Source organism: Candoia aspera, chromosome 9 (genome assembly GCF_035149785.1).
Source record: "Candoia aspera isolate rCanAsp1 chromosome 9, rCanAsp1.hap2, whole genome shotgun sequence".
In the NCBI taxonomy this organism is placed as follows: domain Eukaryota; kingdom Metazoa; phylum Chordata; class Lepidosauria; order Squamata; family Boidae; genus Candoia; species Candoia aspera.
The window spans coordinates 23,188,855-23,206,478 of record NC_086161.1 but is presented as its reverse complement, the minus strand read 5'-3'; the positions used below and the strand labels follow the sequence as shown (position 1 = coordinate 23,206,478).

General features: G+C 47.8%; 2 protein-coding genes across 2 annotated transcripts in view; one reads left to right on the top strand and one right to left on the bottom strand.

Moving 5' to 3' along the window:
* Positions 1-173: 173 nt before the first annotated feature.
* Positions 174-9,348, bottom strand: TSR1 (TSR1 ribosome maturation factor). Its single transcript, XM_063311564.1, has 15 exons — positions 9,224-9,348; positions 8,735-8,838; positions 8,414-8,630; positions 8,153-8,287; positions 7,172-7,593; positions 6,924-7,083; positions 6,226-6,383; positions 5,898-6,088; positions 5,511-5,673; positions 3,934-4,047; positions 3,284-3,416; positions 2,122-2,238; positions 1,034-1,174; positions 609-683; positions 174-521 (listed from the first exon to the last, which is right to left on the bottom strand). The coding sequence occupies exons 1-15, from the start codon at positions 9,330-9,332 to the stop codon at positions 343-345; spliced, it is 2,418 nt and encodes an 805-aa protein (XP_063167634.1). The 5' UTR covers positions 9,333-9,348; the 3' UTR covers positions 174-342.
* Positions 9,349-9,603: 255 nt separating this feature from the next.
* GMCL1 (germ cell-less 1, spermatogenesis associated) overlaps positions 9,604-17,624 on the top strand; it is a 28,920-nt gene continuing 20,899 nt past the window's right edge. The window contains exons 1-4 of the mRNA XM_063311572.1: positions 9,604-9,815; positions 11,107-11,230; positions 15,560-15,656; positions 17,464-17,561. Of these exons, the coding sequence (XP_063167642.1) occupies positions 9,619-9,815; positions 11,107-11,230; positions 15,560-15,656; positions 17,464-17,561 (516 nt within the window). The 5' untranslated portion in view covers positions 9,604-9,618. The remainder of the gene's footprint in view (positions 9,816-11,106; positions 11,231-15,559; positions 15,657-17,463; positions 17,562-17,624) is intronic.

The following is a 17,624-nucleotide window of genomic DNA, read 5'->3' as shown; positions in this document are numbered from 1 at the left end:
ACTCTCGCCTCTGCCGGTAAGAGGCTCAAATCTCGTTTTAAGGCTCCTCTTCAGGAGTTGGTGTCTCAACATATTGTGCTTTCTCTCTCTGCTAGAGAAGGAAGCCTTGCTACACAGAACCAAATTTTACCCTAAATAAACCCCTGCGTTTGCGAGAGAACTACTCCAGTGGCTCCATTAAGTGTGAAGCCTATTAAGGCAAGTCAAACAAGGGACATCCTGGCTGCTTCGTGGATACCTCAGGATGTTGGACCACCAGGAGAAATGCTAAATAACCCAGAAGTTTATTCTTGCAGCAAACAGTATGCTTCCCTGCGGTAAATAGTAGCCCAACTTGAGCTGCTAGTCCATTTTTTCCTCTTCATCCAGGCCATGCTGGATGCGGTCCCTCCACCTCGCCGGCTCTGGCACGTAAGGGTCGAATGTCCATCTGGGAAAGACCCGCTTGTACAAGGTCATCAGCACCGTGTCCTGGGACTTCAGCTGCCCGTCAAACTGGCATTTCATGTGACCATGGGTTCCTGGCAGGGAGGAGGAGATTGGGGGTCAGGGCAGGCAGGCAGGCAGCGAGGAAGGGGGATTTGCGGGGCCACCGGTGTCCCACTCACCCAGAGGCTCCTTGATGTGGCCGCGGCGGCCCCACTTGGTCCGGAGCTCCACTGGTTTGAACCACAGGATGTCCTCTGCAGGAGAGGGATATGTAAGAACTCAGGCAGGGTTAAAAGCAACACCAGAGATGATAACCACAGAAAACCAGGAGTTGCATAAATTCTATAAAGTGAGGATGTTTATACAGCATAGACCTGAGGGAGGGGGGGGGAGTGGGAGGGGGGTGGGAGAGAGAGAGAATGTGTGTGTTGGGGAGGGAGTGGATCCCTGAGACACTGCATGTGGGAAGCTGCTCTGGCAGAGCAACACATGGACAGGTCAGCCTTGCACTCCTATACGCTGAATGGATCCGTTGCCATTTCTCTATAGCTGCTACTGCAGCTCCCCTGCCCCCCCACCCCTCCCCGGTCTTTAGGCACAATACCTCTGTTGAAGAACATGTAGCGCACAACAGCCAGCTTGCTGAAGATCTTGAATGGGTGGCCACTGAGCACCACCCGTTTGATGACCAGCCGGTTGGGATCTACGCTGAGCAGGGAGCCCGTAGCTAAGAGCTTATGTGCTCCTACAAAGAAACACAAGCGCCTGTCATATGGCTAAGCGGCGAATGGCCTCAGGGCACTACAGACAGGCCCAGGGCACAGCTTCAGCCTGGGCAATCTATAAGCAGTATTTGCATTGCCAAGGAATCGAGTCCAACTGACTCCAAGGTCAGCAAAGTGGCAGAAAAAATACCGAGGCTTAAATCCAAACGACATTTTCAGCTATCCTCACTGGTAATGTGCTCACCAATCAGGTAATTGTATGGCACAGATAGGCAATACCCTATTCACCACAGTGGACGGGGCTGTTGGGAACTGTAGTTCAGCAACAGGTTTATCCCTGCTGCATGCAAGTTTTAATACAAATCTGAATGAACCAGAGCAGTGTCACCAATAAAACAAGTGCAAGGCAAGGCATGAGGTCCTTGGCGAGCTTTGCTGGGGAAGCCCCACGCTGCCTGTCCCCCCAGGAAAAGGCTTTGCTCTGGGACACTCTTCCTCCAGGCCCTGAAGGGATCACAGCAGAGACTGACAAACTAGGGCAGTGTTTCTCAACCTGGGCAACTTTAAGATGTGTGGACTTCAGCATGGCTGGTTGGGGAATTCTGGGAGTTGAAGTCCGCACATCTTAAAGTTGCCCAGGTTGAGAAACACTGCCCTAGGGGGCTGGGGCAGCATCTCACAGAGGAAAATGCTGGCTTTCCCAGCTGCTGCAGAGGCACGTTTCCCCTCCTGGCACCCTGCAGACATTCTGAGATGCAAATGCCATCTTTTCAAGCCTTAGAGTAAAGGGGCTAGTAGTCCAGCACACCCGACCCATCGGCAGGGAACAGGTAGAGGCGGCTGCTGGAAAGGAAGGCAGGAGCTAGAAATGCCAGCAGAAGTGGCGGGGACGGCGGCAGCAGCTCACCAGGGGATGCCGAAGCATGCGAGCCCAGGTTGAGAAACACCTTCCCAATTTCCAACTCACCGTTACTTTCCTGTTTGAACAGCAGCACGGAAGCAGGTGGAAAAGTGATGGGGGCATAGATCGTGGCCACCACGGCAGCATCAGCATGCAGAAACTTCTCCAGCTTGTGTTTATCCGCTGGGGTGGGGAATTTGCATGTTTAGCTTGGGAACAAATTCTGACATTAAGCTACTTTGTTTATAAATTAAAAGAATTGCTCTCTCACACTCCAGATGAGAAAAGCTGCTGAGCAGCTTACAAAGATCAGAAATAAAAAAGTTTGCCTTTGCATTTACCATTTTAAATGGTGTGGCACAAAAGGAAATGGACTGGGGGAGGAGCTAAATAAACAAACTCGTTTTAGCAGCTTAAGCTTTAAAATCACGGTTGACTGTTGCAAAGCTCAAGCGACCCGCAAAAGGCTGCAGCTTGAATGTGGGGAAATCCGCAGATTCTGAGTTTTCTCCCAGAACTCGGCTGCGCGGTTTCTTCAAGGGAAGGTCCTATGTGAAATCACTGATTATGTACCATCAGATTGGTGCTGACGCTTAGCAACCACATGGTAGACTTTCTCCATGATGGTCTGTCCCTAACCTGGTCCTTCAGGTCTCCCAAGGGTGTCCCCACTGCCCTGTAACTGAGTCCCTCCATCTTGCTGCTGGTTGTCCTCTTCTTCCCTTCCCCAGCATCAGAGCCTTCTTCAGTGGGCTGGGGCTTCGTATAATGCGTCCGAAGAAAGATAATTTGAGCCTGGTTGTTTGTGCCTCAATGTGAGAACTCTGGGTTGATGTGTTCGATGATCCATCGGTTTGACACATCACAGCATGTGAATATCTTTTCCAAATATGCATGATCAAAAGGAGGCAGAAAGAAGCGGATCCACCTTATCTTTCCCCTGCATTCTGAACTAGATTTGAGCCCACTTGAGCCCAACTGGGTTGGGTGGCCGATACCCTGAAAGAAGCGTGTTAAGACACATCCTTTGATTCAGCCTTGCCAAACGCTCTCCACAACAACCAGGAGTTTCAGCCAGCCCTGCCTCTCTGCTGACCTCCTCCCATTCTCCCCAGCCCAGAGTCACTGAGCAGCAAAGAAACCCAAGGATTCCCACCCCTTTTTTTAGAGAGGAACCTGCAGGGACTTAATCTCCCCTTGGGAGGGCTTGAGGACAGTATTTCCCCACCTGAAGTGTGCTGAGAGTAGAGAGGGGAGGCCCGGAAGCGGCGGAATCCACAATGGACAATCACATCCTCTTTGGCCTGGACTGGCTCACTGTATCCTTGATGGCGTCTCACCAGCAGATTCAGCACAGACATCTGGAGACCATGAAAGGGAGGGGAGGACTCTGAGGCTGAATTCCTGCCCTGGGGAGGCAGATGGCAGCCCAAACTCACCCCCCCCACGCACACACACCCATTCAGGCCCAAGAAATCTCAGACCATCAAGGGATCATCAGTTGGATTCAGGAACATTAGAGCAGTGTTTCTCAACCTTGGGAACTTTCAGATGCGTGGACTTCAACTCCCAGAATTCCCCAGCCAGCCATGCTGAAGTCCACACATCTTAAAGTTGCCCAGGTTGAGAAACACTGCCCTAGTTTGTCAGTCTCTGCTGTGATCCCTTCAGGGCCTGGAGGAAGAGTGTCCCACAGCTGGCTGGGGAATTCTGGGAGTTGAAGTCCACGCATCTGAAAGTTCCCAAGGTTGAGAAACACTGCATTACAGGAAAGTCATCTTAGCCTCTTCCAGGCCTTGAGCCAGTCCCAATCAAGCCAGCCCCTCAGATGCCTTGCTCCAAAGAAAGAATACGACCGCCCCCCTCCTTCGGATTCACCTTCTGCTCATAGGGAAGCAACGTGAAAAGGACCAGAGGCTCCTGCTTCTCCCGGAAGCTCTCCATAACAGAAAGTGGGACGTTGCAGAGGTGGAGCGTAACGTACCATCCCACCTGTGGAAGGAGCACATGTGCCAGTTACAAGGAAATCACAGCACAGAGGGCAACAAAGCCAGGTTACGCTCTGCGTAAGGTTCACACACTTAGCTCAACGTCTTCCCCCCCCAAACACTGCAGAAAACCAGTTCTGAAATACCAGGTTGACAGCGTTGCCATGACCACGATCCAAGTTTCCACCGTTTTCCTCTCTATGGCCGCCTCCCTTGGCTGAGCATTATAGGAACTAGTACCAGTGGTCCTCGGGTTAACCCGCCCGTGACACTTACAAACGCGCTGAACGACTGGTCGTTACGACCAGTCCTTGGAATTCCGGCTGTCGCAGCATCCACGCAGTCACGTGACCATAACCCAGACACACAGGTTGCAATTACTACATTGCAGCGAGCTGCAGTCACGTGACCGCCATTTTCGACATTCCCTGCCGGCTTCCCACAAGCAAAGTCAATTGGGAAGCCAGCAGGAAGTTGAAAGTTGTGGACACGCAAGGTCCTCACTTAATGACCTGCATGGTCCTCCCTTAACAATGGCAATGGGAACTGCTGTTGCTAAGCAGCAAGGTCATGTGACATCATGCTTTACAATGGCAATTCCAGTCCCAATTACCATTGTAAACCAAGGACTACCTGTAGTTTAACATGTCAACACAGCATCTGGGTTTCTGATAGCTGCGCAAATAGACACTCTGTGAAAACAAATTTTGGACACAGGCAGAGTGCCCGCACTGCTACCAGAGTCCATCAATATTCATAAGCTATGCCAAGGATATTATAAATATGGATTGTTAGCTTCAACAGTGGTGGAAGGCAGGTCCTTGTAGCCTCAGGTCTGCACCAGCACCCTTCCAGCTCAACGTGAACAGCCACATGAGGAATCAGGCATGAAGCAGTCTTTGCAACCATTGGAAATTTAGGCTACATTTTCAGCAGAGGTTCAAGCTTGGTTTTGAAGCTACAGCGGCTCAAGACCTGCCTTTAAGTTCGGAAAACTCAAGTAGCTGAATACTGTGTTCAAAATGGGTGTAGCACACTGAAATTAGGTAAACCCAAGCCGTCCTGCTCATACACCCAACCACTACGTTAAAAGTATTACTGCTCTCTTTCAAGTAGCTGGAGAGGGCTTAATCTTCTCTGAAATCAGACCTTTCCCCTGCAGATGCCTTTAGCGTAACGGGCTTCACTCCTTTTCTTGCCTTAGAAATTATACGTAAACCAGAACCTACCAGAATAGGCAAAGGAAGTGCCAGATAACCCCCAAACGCCTCGTGCAACTCTCAAGACTGAGTGCCCCCGGGAGTCAGACTCTCTCTTCTAGCTTAAGAAGTTATGGCTTGGATACTGCACAGAGAGTTTTAAGCAGCTGACAACAAACAGTTAAAGTATCACTCCAGAAGTATCAGAACTTCTAAAAATTGAAGCCCGGCAACTGTTAAGAAGAGCGGGATTGGAGAAAGGGCCCACCTGAACTCCATCCATTTCCTCTTTTTCCAACCGCTGGAAGATGTGTTTCCTTGTCCGGGAAAAGTCCTGGAACTGGAAGATCCGGGCATAGTCCCTGGGGAGGTTCTCTTGGGGATCCCAAGGAGACGTCCGGAAGCTTTTTAGTCCTCTGAACTTCTGGAACCTGAGGGAGCCGGTGGGGTCACTCCTCCCCCTCCCCTTCGGCCCCTCCACCTGCCCCCGGCAGCCGCTGCTGCCCTCTCCCCCCACGCCCTGCAGCCCAGCTGGCCGCCGGCTGAAAGAAGCCTCCCCCAGGCAGCCAGCGGGTTATCCGGGGCAGCAGGCCAGGCCTTGCCTTGGCCCCTCCGACCCCAGCGCAACAGCGCCAATGCCAGCCGAGGCTCTTACCGGACCCGGGCTGGCACATCCCGGGGGGTGTCCACCTCATCCGGAAACATTTCTTCTTGCCGCTCCTGCCGGTATTTCTCCAGCATGGCTGCTTCTTCCTCCATTTTGTCCTCGGCCTCCTCGGGCAGCGTCATGGTTTCGCACTCCTCCTCTTCCTCCTCTGCGGACTCCTCCGCACTGCTGCCCCCATCCTGGCAGAACAAAAGCAAGCCAGTCCCTCAGTGCCTGCCACGTACTAATCTCCCCTTCAAAGCCCCCTCTGGGGGTCTTTCGCATCCTGCACAGACGCTTAGCCAGGCTGCCATAAAAATGATGCCAAATCCATTACCTGGGAGACCGCCTCTTCCACAATATCTTCCTCCTCTTCTTCCTCCTCCTCCTCGCTGCCATTTCCCCATTCTTCCTTGTCCAGGATCCAGGCAGCCTGGTAGGCAGATGTGCCTTTGGGAACCCTCTTGACCACCTTCTTGCTCTGCTTAAGAGATTCTGTGCATTGTGGGAAGGGGAGTTACTGCGGAGGAACCTCTCCTCACAAAAAGAAAAAGTAAAAAAAAAAGAAAAAGAAAATAAGGCAACCCTCCTGTCAGGACAAAGCCATGGGACTTCTTATGCCCTCCCTTTAACATAATGAAAGCAGGTGACTGTCTCTGAAGGCCATCTGTTGGGAGACCAGTGGGCTTCTTTGTGCAGTTGGTTGGCCAGCGAGGAGAGACTATGGGCTAGATGGGCCGGGGGTCTGATCCAGCAGGGCACAGCTTATGTACAGGCCAAGAAACTGGAGAACTAAGAATGGTTTTCTTTTGACTATTTCATAGAGAAAACCAGGCTGCACCAAGGAAGAACACTTGAAAAAGACTGAGTCCTTTTTCAAGTGTTTTATTTTAATGCATTTTGTAGTTGTTTATTGTTTCGTAGTTTATTATAAGCTACCACTTAGCTCTAGATATAAAAATCAATCAACCTTACGCTTCTTTGCATTTTAGAAATGATAGTTAACATTGTAATGCACCGTAATCTCTGACTGACCCGCTGCCTCCCTCAGCTCTTCCTCCGTGGGCCAGGTCTGCTCTCCTTCCATTGGATCTGGGACCACTTCCGACTGCAGAGACTCCTGCTTGCCAGGATCAGCCTTGCTCAGCACCTTCACCTCTTCCTCCATCTCACTGACACTGCTGACAGGGTCATCCTGCAAGAGTCAAGAGAGAGCAGCTCAGACCACGTCCCCTCTGTGGGAGGAGCGTTTCAGACACCCTCTGTCCAGGAACAGACCCCACCTGTTTCTTCCTCCTTGCCAGCTGTCCTCCTGGGAACCTGACGTTCAGGTTGAAGAGGTCCCGGGGGGCATCCACCTGACTCATCTGGAAGTCTCCATGCCCAACAATATGCACCAGGGTGTTGACATCCAAGCTTCGTCCTCTCACATAGCCAGACACCTTTAAGGTCCCCACCAAGGTACTGTCAGGGCTGGGCACAAATTCGGCAGCTTCACCCAGCAGGTGAGCCCGCCGGTCTCGGAATGCCAAGTGCTGGTGTTTCTGGCTGGCCAGGTGCTGCAGTAGCAGCGCAGACTCCTGCTCCGTGTCGAGAGGGAAAAGCTTGGCCCCAGGAAATCGCTTCTCAACAGCCTTGCTCAGCTTTTTCCGGCAATCAGTTTGCTTCTTTGGCAGCTGCTCGGCCAGACCTTGAACAGCAAGACCTGCAAGGAACAAAAAGAAAGAAAGGCTTCCTTAACTACAGAAAGCTAGATAGGTTTGCCTTTCCTCTTATCATAATTGAGGCTGTTACTGCCTGCACAACAAGTCCTTCTGGCTAACCAGAGTGCTCCATCCATCCAGCAGCTTCTTGAATTCTATGCAAGGAACAGAATCCTTTGGCTGTAAGGAATTAAGCCACACTAGAACCTTCCGTTGCACAGCTCTTTGTGGCTCTGCCTAACGGGTATGCCCCCTCAATCATCAAAGTAACTCAAGGTGGCTGATACGTTAGTGCTAAAATTAGAGCGTAATATAATGAGAAAAGAGTAACAACAAAGCAATAAAAATAATTACAGGCCTTTAGGGGAAGCAAACGCAAAGACCTAAAAGTGCTGTCAGGGAGTGGATATTCCACAGAGCAGGTTCAGTTACAAAGAACGCGGAACTCACAGGTCCCACAACAGGACAAGGCTGCTTTACAGCAGAGGCTGGAGCCTGCCACCTGTCCCAGATCTTACTGGATGGATGGAAACCACAGGATGCATTTGGCACCCCACTCACCACAGCTGGGGAGACCCTGTACAAAGATGCAGGAGAGGCAATGATCACCAGTGGCATCCCAGCCTTCCACAGCATCGAGCACGAAAAGGAGAGTATCGGCTACTTTGGCAAGATCCAGCACAGCATGAAGGTTTCCTGGAGGGTAAGAATTACAGAAGTTACAACACCCTAAAAGACCCTGGAAAAATGGGGGAATACCCCAAAAGCTGTTTCTGTAGGTGTAGAAACTGCCCGGAGACTTCTGCAAAATGCAGCCTGTACCTGCATCAGCCACTATGAAGCGCCAGCGCAGCTTGGACCGGGGGCACAGCAGGGCAAAACCGGGTGGCCCCCCATTTGCTGGGAGCACAACAGAGGCCTCGGTACTCTGGAAAAGGTCCAAGGCCGTGCGGGGATCGACGGCGGCATGCAGCGGCACCAGCACCACCAGGTGTGGCGGCCCATCCTTGCGCCCCAAATTCCGCTTTTCTTCCAGCACCTGCAGCCGGAAAGAGCAAGGGTAAGTGGAGGTCCCGGTCCTCCCCGCTCCGAGCTAGCTGCCCCCGGTCCAGCTCCTCCGCCCTGCTCCCGCTGCTGACTCACGGCCTCCTTGCTCTGCCGGCGGAGCTGCCAAGCCCGGTGCTTGCGGTCCTGCTTCGACAAGTTGCGGTGCACCTGCCGCGTGAGGGTCTTGACGGGGACCCGCCCTGGAAAAGGACAGAGGGAGAAGTGGCAGGAGACACCGGGCTCCCCTCGTTCCACCTGCTACGCCTCTTCGGACGAAGAGGCAGATTATGCATTTTACTAGTTTGGTGCTGCTTAATCTCAGCGACCCTAAGAGGCGCGGACTTCAACTCCCAGAGTTCCTCAGCCAGGAATTCTGGGAGTTGAAGTCCACCCTCTTAAAGTCATTGAGACTGAGAAACACCGAACTAGAGCGAGGCGAGGAACAGACTGGGCCGGGCAGACTGGCCCTCGACTGGAGGATCTCCTCAAGGGGCCCGGCGACCATCGACGGTTCCCGGCTTCCGCAGCGACTTTACCAAAATGACCCCCCTCCCCCCCGAAAAAGGAGGCCCTCGACGCACTCACCTCCCTGCCTCCGCGCGCAGCTCCCACGGTGCCTCCCGGCCTTGTGCGGCTTGTTCTGCTGCTTCAAGGCGCCGGCTCGGTGGGCGGCGGCGGCGGCCTCCTTAGCCATGGCCACGCGCTTCTAGCGCAGGAAGTGACGCCCCCGAAGTTCCCGTCTGTGCCGCTCTAGGACGCGCGTCTCTCGGGCCGCAGCGCCTCCAGCTGGCTCGGGCGCCAGGCCAGACCGCCGGCGCATGCGCGGGAGGAGGGCGCGTCGGTCCCTCCCTCCGTCCGGAGTGGGAGCGCATGCGCCGCGGCGGCTTCGGTGGCGAAAGGGTCCCTCAGGTGGCCGGCCGCGTCCCCATGAGGAGAAAGCGGCGGCGGCGGCGGCGTTGGCGGCGGTCGGGCGGCCGGCCATGGGCTCGCTGAGCAGCCGCGTGTGGGGGTCCAGGGCCGGGGCGGCGGCGGCGGCGGCGGCGGCGGCGGCGGGGCCGAGGGGCGGCGGCGGCGGCGCGGGGGGCGCCCCCAAGCGGAAGCGCGGCGAGGGCCTGAGCGACAGCGAGAGCGGCGAGGAGAGCGAGCGCGAGGAGCGGCTGCTCAACACCCCCCGGAGGTACCGGCCGGCGGCTCCCAGGCAGCCCCAGGCCCGTCGTGGGGGTGTTTCCGCGGGGATTGGAAGAGGCCCGGGCAAGAGGGAGGCGGAGGGCCGCGCAGCCCCGGAAGCCTTGAGGCTCCGGCGCAAAAGGCCCGGAGGAGTCCGGAAGCCCCTTTCCTCGAGGGCTCCCTATGTCCAGCGCAGCGTGTCTCAACCTTGGCGGCTTTACGAGGGGTGGGCTTCAACTCCCAGAATTCCCCAGGCTGGGGAACTCTGGGAGTTGAAGCCCACCCCTCGTAAAGCCGCCAAGGTTGAGGAGCGCTGGCCCAGTGCATGGAGGGGCTGCGCAGTTGCAGGATTTAAATTGGGAAGCGGGGAGGCAGGTGAGCGATGCAGATGATTCTCTTCAGTGGAGTTGGTGACCATCCCGCTGTGCCTTTTGAGACCTTCGGAGATCGCCTGAAACCTCTCCATGTAGGGGAGTTCCCCAGTTTCCCCTAGGCGGGTGCTGTTTTTGGAAATCCCGCTTTTCCAACAGTGTCACCAATGAAATGAGCAGCAGCTCAGGAAAGCTTCTGCCTTTGAATGAAATCCGTTGGCCAGGAAAGGGGCTCCCCGACTTCTGAAAAACACTGTTCTGTTAAGATTGGGGGAAAGCTACCTGACCAAATGAAGGTTGCTTGTAGAGGAGCATATTACTCAGCCATTCAAATCCCTTCTTTAATGTTATGTATGATATTATGTATAATATTAAAGGTATTATATTAAGATACAATATTATGGAGTCCTTGGGGCTATCTGAGCTTGGTGGTTTGCTTGCAGATGTTTCGTGACCCAACTAGGTAACATCATCAGTGCCAGGGAGGGTGGGGTTTGCTGCCTGTTGATATATGGTAGCTTATACATCAACCACATTTACACACCCTTCAAAAGAGAATAAAAAACCAGAAAGGAAACAAAAAGACTAGAACACTTCGGCAGCCAACATTCAGATAATGCGGGATCCACACCAGACAAACAACTAGGCAGAAGAAAATACTCTAGGATCCACCAAGGAAGAAACCAGGCCCCTATCTAAGCTGGCAGGGCAAGCTACTGTACATAAACAGGGAGCAAACCCCACCCTCCCTCGCACTGATGATGTTACCCAATTGGGTCATGAAATATCTACAAGCAAACAACCAAGCTCAGAGAGCCCCAAAAACTCCACAGTTCAACCCTGAGCTGCAGATATTTTCTTTTATTGGTATATTATGTAATATGACATATATTAAAATTCAGCACTTACATTTATCTTTTCCTAACTCAGGAAGAAGCTAAAAAGCACTTCGAAGTATATTTATCAGACACTGTTCCTGAATGGTGAAAACAGTGATGTTAAAATTTGTGCCCTGGGAGAAGAATGGAACTTGCACAAGATATACCTCTGTCAGGTAAAAATTGCCTTTGTGTTTCTCAGACATCCAATATTGTTAGGACAGAGGCGGGAGACCTTTTGTTTAATACTCAAGCGCAGAGCTCTGCTGACTCAAGCGTGGTGCAGAAAACACAGGTATGGTTCTCCTTGAGACTTAGTCCATGCACTATGTTAAGCCGCAAGATAGTTTGCTTCTCTGCAACTCAGCGGAGTTATAAGCCCATCCAACGTTGGATGGTATATTTAGTTTAATAAACTGTGTTTAAGCAAACTGTGTTTAGGGGTTTTGTGTGAGTATAGTCATAGTGTGGTTCGTAGTTCAGTGTGAAATGAAAAACTGCAGAGCTAAAGGATAACTGAGCCCGTAAACTTCAATATCAATGTTCAGTATAACTCATAGTTCTTGCACAAAGGTCCAATCCTGTAGTGTCAAACTTTCTTGACTGTGGCATTGCAATCAAGGGGCAAGAAATGTATGATCGCAAGTAACTGGGATTCATAGTCCGTCCAGATCTCACTTCTGCCTATTCCTGTAGTAGTGGAGAGTAAATCCCAGAGACCAGGATGGGGATGCAGCCTTTGAATTACTTTGTTGGAGCCTCTTTCATGCTCGGTTGCAGAAAATTGATGGCATGCTTTCCCATAGTTTAAGGCAGGAAAGGTGGAAAAATTAGTGTCAGCCCAAAATAAGCTTGGCAGTTTAAAAAACCAAAATGAGTTCCCTGAACCAACAGAGAAGTTGTCCAACTCACATGTTGTGGCCTTGTGTGCTTTACATTATTGCTTTGTTCACTCTTCTCTCCCCATTAAATATTACAAATAAGTAGTCCCCCCCCCCCCAAATGGTTGCCCATCCCTGGTATGCATTTCCTATTAATCTGTTGCTGGCAACTTTAAGCTTCCAAAAATTGCAATAAAGTATAGATATATTCTATCTTTATCTAAGTCTTTTAAATTAATGGAAAAAATCAGAAATTAACACAATTATTCTTAGGTAATGTATATGCTTAAACACTATAAAGGATAGCGTTGATAGTTACGTAGCTCTTCCTACAGCAAGATTTGGGCAACTAGATTCTGTGGTCAAAGACGGACGATTCCACCAAGTGCCTTACCTCGAGCGGACATGTGTTTGTGGAGCACCCGAAGTAGAAGACACTGCACATGTCCTATTTAACTGCCAACTCTGTGCCCCAGCAAGGGCTCGGTACCTTCAGACACTAATTGACAGAACCGCATACTGGGATTGTAACAAAAGACTATGTCACTTCCTCCGGGGTGCAACTACGTATGTGGTCAATAGGACTGTTAAGTTTATGGTTAGGGCTGTCCAGCTGAGAACGCAATTCATAGAACGCATTGGGGTGGCATGTAAAGGTGATGAATTCATTTAAACCCACATTGTTTCTGTATTTTATTACTCATTTTATTAGATCTTGCATTTTTATCTTACTATTTTATCTCTATTTTACCCTATCATATTTTATCGTATTTTATCTTACCATAGTATATTTTATCTAATCTTTCTATATTTTAGCTGTTTTATGGTATCATATTTTATATTTTATATCTTAAGTGGCTGATGCCCAACTTTCTGATATGGTCATTTGACTAATCAATAACATTATTCATTCATTCATTAGTTATTTAATTAATAATTATCAGTGTTGGGGTGCTTGATCTGGTGGTGATGCATGTTTGTATATGGCCAGAGGCTGGCTGGCTTGTTACGCTTGTTTCTGATATATTTCCTTGGCCTAATCTATCAAGATTCTCTGGTGCTTATTGCAAATAAAAATTCAAAGTATTAACCTAAGTATTTTCATTTCTTCAGTCCAGTACAGATCTTTGCATTATATCTATATGTTTTTCAATAGTAAACTTTGTTTCTGCTCAAAATTTGCCTACTTCTAAAGCTTTGTAGTGAAAAGGTAGGTGCAGTCAGGCAGTGATGCTGGATCCTTCCTCATAGGAAGTAAGATTTTTTTTTCACCTAGCAGTTTCATCATGCTTTAGGCTCTCGGCTGAAATCTCAGCTCCACCAGAGTCTCAGCAATTGGGCTAGATAAGCCATTGATAGAATTTGGAAATAATACTGGATTACTAGACAGTCTTGTAATGAGACTATGTAAGTTAACCGCCCAGAGCCACCCGTATGGGGGAGATGGGCGGTGATAAAAATATGATAAATAAATAAAAAGTTACATTAAGTAATGAAAAGAATGTGCTGTTCTTCTGGTCTTGCTCCGTTAGTAGTCAGGAGCCATGTATACCTGGGTGAGGGAAGTTGCTTTCTCCAACCCTGAGTACAGAGAACCAATGAACTCCAAAATTACATAATGCACATTGATTTCTCCTGGCCTGCTGCTTCATAATTTCCCTTCTGAGGAGCCCCTTCTACGAGTCCCACGCATCTCCACCTAAAAGATTTCCCAAAACTTACCTAGGAAAGGCCCCACCCCATAAATCCTGCACAGGGCCTGTATTCAGAGTAACTGAACTGGATGTGTAAGACTTTGGTTCGGTAGAAGGGCAGTTTCACTTTCAGATTTGTTTGTTTTTAAGCAGAGATTCCAGTTATTTAGGCAGCATTGTGTAGTAAAAAAGCAATTTATGCTCTCGTGGGCTTTTCAGTTATTGGAAGAGAGAGTTGGGTAGACCTTTTTTCCTGCCATTCTAGTAACAGCTGGAACTGCTTTTCTTTCCCTTGTCCACTGTATTGACGACATTGTCAGCAATGTGATCACATCTGGCAATAAAATTCCTGTTAACATTTTCAGACTTACTAGTTGCAAGATTCTGCTTTGCTGATGAAATTCTAGATGGTGCTCGTTTCAGCTGATCTAATATTTTTTCTGATAAAAAATTAAGATAATGAGAAAAAATGTGTACCCTGCTACTTTATTTTAAATAAAATATGTAGCTGGCTAGACCAAGCCTAATTAGCAAAGTACAGTACTCTGGCCAAAGAGAGTTAAATTACAATTCATGTCCATGAAAAAGGGAGTAGATCAAATTTGTATTTTTGTATTTGTGAGTAGTTTTTCAAAACCGAGGCTGAAATTTCAATAATTTGTTTTGTTTTATGCTGACAAGTTGGTGTTTTTTCCTAACAACAGCTTGTTGGCTTTACTGAAAAATGCCATAGTCACATAATAAATTTGAAGGTGGCAAAATAAAATATTGGGTATTAAGTAAAGTTCAGCAGCTAGACAAATACTAGTCTGCAGTCACAATATGTTATTAGTATAGATACCAGAGCAATAGAGAGGCTTAATAGCGAATAATAGTAATTAAATAACATAATTTATGAATAATACAGATTTGTCAGGCTCAAGGAAAATAAGTTTGGTTAATGGAACAGGGCCTATACTGCTGTATAAATAGATTTCATTTTTTTTTAATCTCAGGTAAACATCAGTGAGTGATAGCGGCTCATAATGGGTCACCTCCAGCTGTGATGTGAAGTTCTAGTAAAGCAGTATTTTTCTCCTCATTGGGTCAAAAACTAGCTATTTCTAGTTTTATAAGAATTGCACTGTAATGAAAAGGCGTATCTAAGTGGTGTATGTGTATGTGCGTATTAACTTACCTACCTGTATGTGTGCGTATGGAAAGGTCAGTGTATCTACAGCGTAAGACTCCTTTCCCCCCATTGAATTGTACCTCTTGCATGTAGTTCCTTCTTCAATACCTCTGTATAGTTGTGTCTGCAGGAATTTTTGACCAAGGTTCAGGTAGCATTATATATTTTGGATGCCCATTATTTTTTTTACAATCAGTTATCCTTTACTTGGTTCAGTTGCAGTCGCTCCACGTGTATAAATGATATAAAACAAGGGTTTGGCCAGCCCCCTCCCTCTTCTTCCCTTTGCATGCTGGTTTCAACGCTTAGATTCCAGTTTAAGCTGCAGTGCCCTGTTACAGTCAAGTTGATAAAGGGTGGTTTAATACTAGTTTACTAATCAAATTTGACAGCATAGCTTCTTTTAGTTTTAGTTCCTGGAACAACCATGAAAGGACCCTTTCCCGCATTGGATGCAGTGAAAACCCATTTATTGTGTTCAAATCAAAGCACTGAAGCCAGTACAGGGAGGTGGAGGGGGGTTGGCAGGGCAAATGAAGAGTGAATTGGTGCAAAATATGAGTAGGATTGAAATTTAATAAGCATATTTTCAAATTAGGAGAGACAAATGGAAAATTTCATTCATGTGTGCCTAAAGAAACCTCTCTCAGTTCCTCTTGCTGTGAAAATTACATTGCGTTAATTCTTATTCTTAACATATCACATGTTTAATGGCAAGATTTTTTTTATTATTTAAATGCATGACTTTTCTGTTTGCAGTCTGGTTACTTTTCATGTATGTTCAGTGGCTCTTGGAGGGAGTCAGGAATGGACACAATAGAGTTGGAGATTCCTGATCAGAATATTGACATAGAAGGTAAGCAGAGAATTCTTATCGGACTCTTTTTAACTTAAAAGTTTCAAGTTGAAATAGATTACTTGGATCAGGTATTACAGAGCAGACTTGGGCATTTATAAATTATCTTGGGAAGGGCATTCTGGTATTTTATCTCAGTATCGCAAAATATATTTTAGCAAAACTCATCTTTCTAGATAATCCATCAGAAAAACAGATTTCTCCATTTGGGGGCAGTATTAAACCAAGTGAGGAAGGCATAAATGGTGCTCTTCTAAATGGTGGTGGTGGTGAAACTAGACACATCTAAAATATTCTGTACTTCTATCATAATTTTTGTTATAAATGAACAGTGAATTATGAAAATTACCATTATGGTATAGGAGATGAAGTTGCTAATGCTTTGCCACATTATAAAGGATAATAAAAAGGATTTCCATTTAATTTCATAGCTGTTCATTCTGGCCATTATGAAACTTTGGGATAATGTAAGGTTTTGTTTCTGTTTTCGTTGAGAGGCTTGAGATACAGTTGCTTAACAGAAAAGCAGCTCAGTTTGAGCAAGAATCATTATGCAACATTACGGATAGTTTATGCCACCATCAGGCAGGGTTGCAGACTACACCCTCTCCTCATTTAGCAACTGCATTCTGTTCCAATGACCAGGTCGTTAAGCAGAAAGGTTGCTATGGTGAATACATGAGAGATGCTGGAAGATCACTGGTTGCTGTCCTCTCATTCAGATAAAGTTCTCTGTACAGTGACCTGTGCTTGACCGCCCCCCCCCTTTGCCCCCTTGCAGGTTGGAGAGATTGCTTAAACAAGCTATCTCTTCCTGAGTTGCTTTTCTTCCCAAAAACGCTAGTGGCAAATTAAGAAGCTCAGCTCTGTGACCTTAGTTAGTTGTGTAGAACCCTCTGCCTGAAACTGACCAGGCCTTAATCAGTATCACACTGAAGGTTTTTTTTTTCCAGATGGACTAAATGTGGTAAATGCACACTTACCATTTATTACCGTCGTATTTGTGAATAGTCAATAACTGATGCAGTCGCTAAACGAGGAGTGGCTGTATAGGCATTGCAGCCCATAATATCTGAAGGGTTCAAGCTGCCAGTCATTCTAAATTCATCTGGAAATGTTTGCATGGAATCTTGGATCTTTTGATGGCAAAGCAGGTTCTTTCTCCTTGAGCTACAGTCCTTCTTGGAAAATAAATAAATCTTTGAGTACTGCCTTGAATATGGTGGGATATAAAGTGAATAGATAAAATTTAAAATGGCATTAAATCTCATTCCTGAGCATGTGCCTGTCAGCTTTTCAACTCAGTTGGAAATGTCCATGTGACTGATGTTAATAGTTAAGTAGCTGATACTATTAAATAGGAGAATTTGGCTTAATTAAACCATTGGTGGGAGAAAAATTAAAACTGCTGTTACTGATTAGATACTGTGGAGCATACTTCTCCCTGAAGCGCTGAAGTACTATGTTGAGCCACATATGCCTGCATTCCTGATGCTGTTTTGAATTACGACCTGCATCAAGGGGAGGTTTTCTGGAGTGAGGGGTGCCTAAGTTTACCCTCCAAATGCAGTTTCTGCCTGCACTTAAATTAACCATTTTTCCTACTTAGAGTTTACATTGTTTTTTAAAATAGCATCTGACCTACCATTTGCTTAAGATTCTGGGTATGTTGTTGTTACTATGTTTAAAATTGTTTGAGAAGTAACACTTTTTGTATATCACTCTTAATAGCTCTATTAAATTGGAAAAAAATAAATGTATACCCTGTGTTCTATGTGTGAGGACTCTTAGTGTGTGTTTTCTTTAGCTTTACAGGTTGCCTTTGGCTCACTTTACCGGGATGAAGTGTTAATAAATCCTAGTAGGGTCATTGCCCTCCTGGCAGCTGCCAGCATGTTACAGCTGGTAAGTGGAAATGGCTGCCATTATTTTGCAATTCTTTGGTTGGCAAAGTACAGGGCTTTCAGC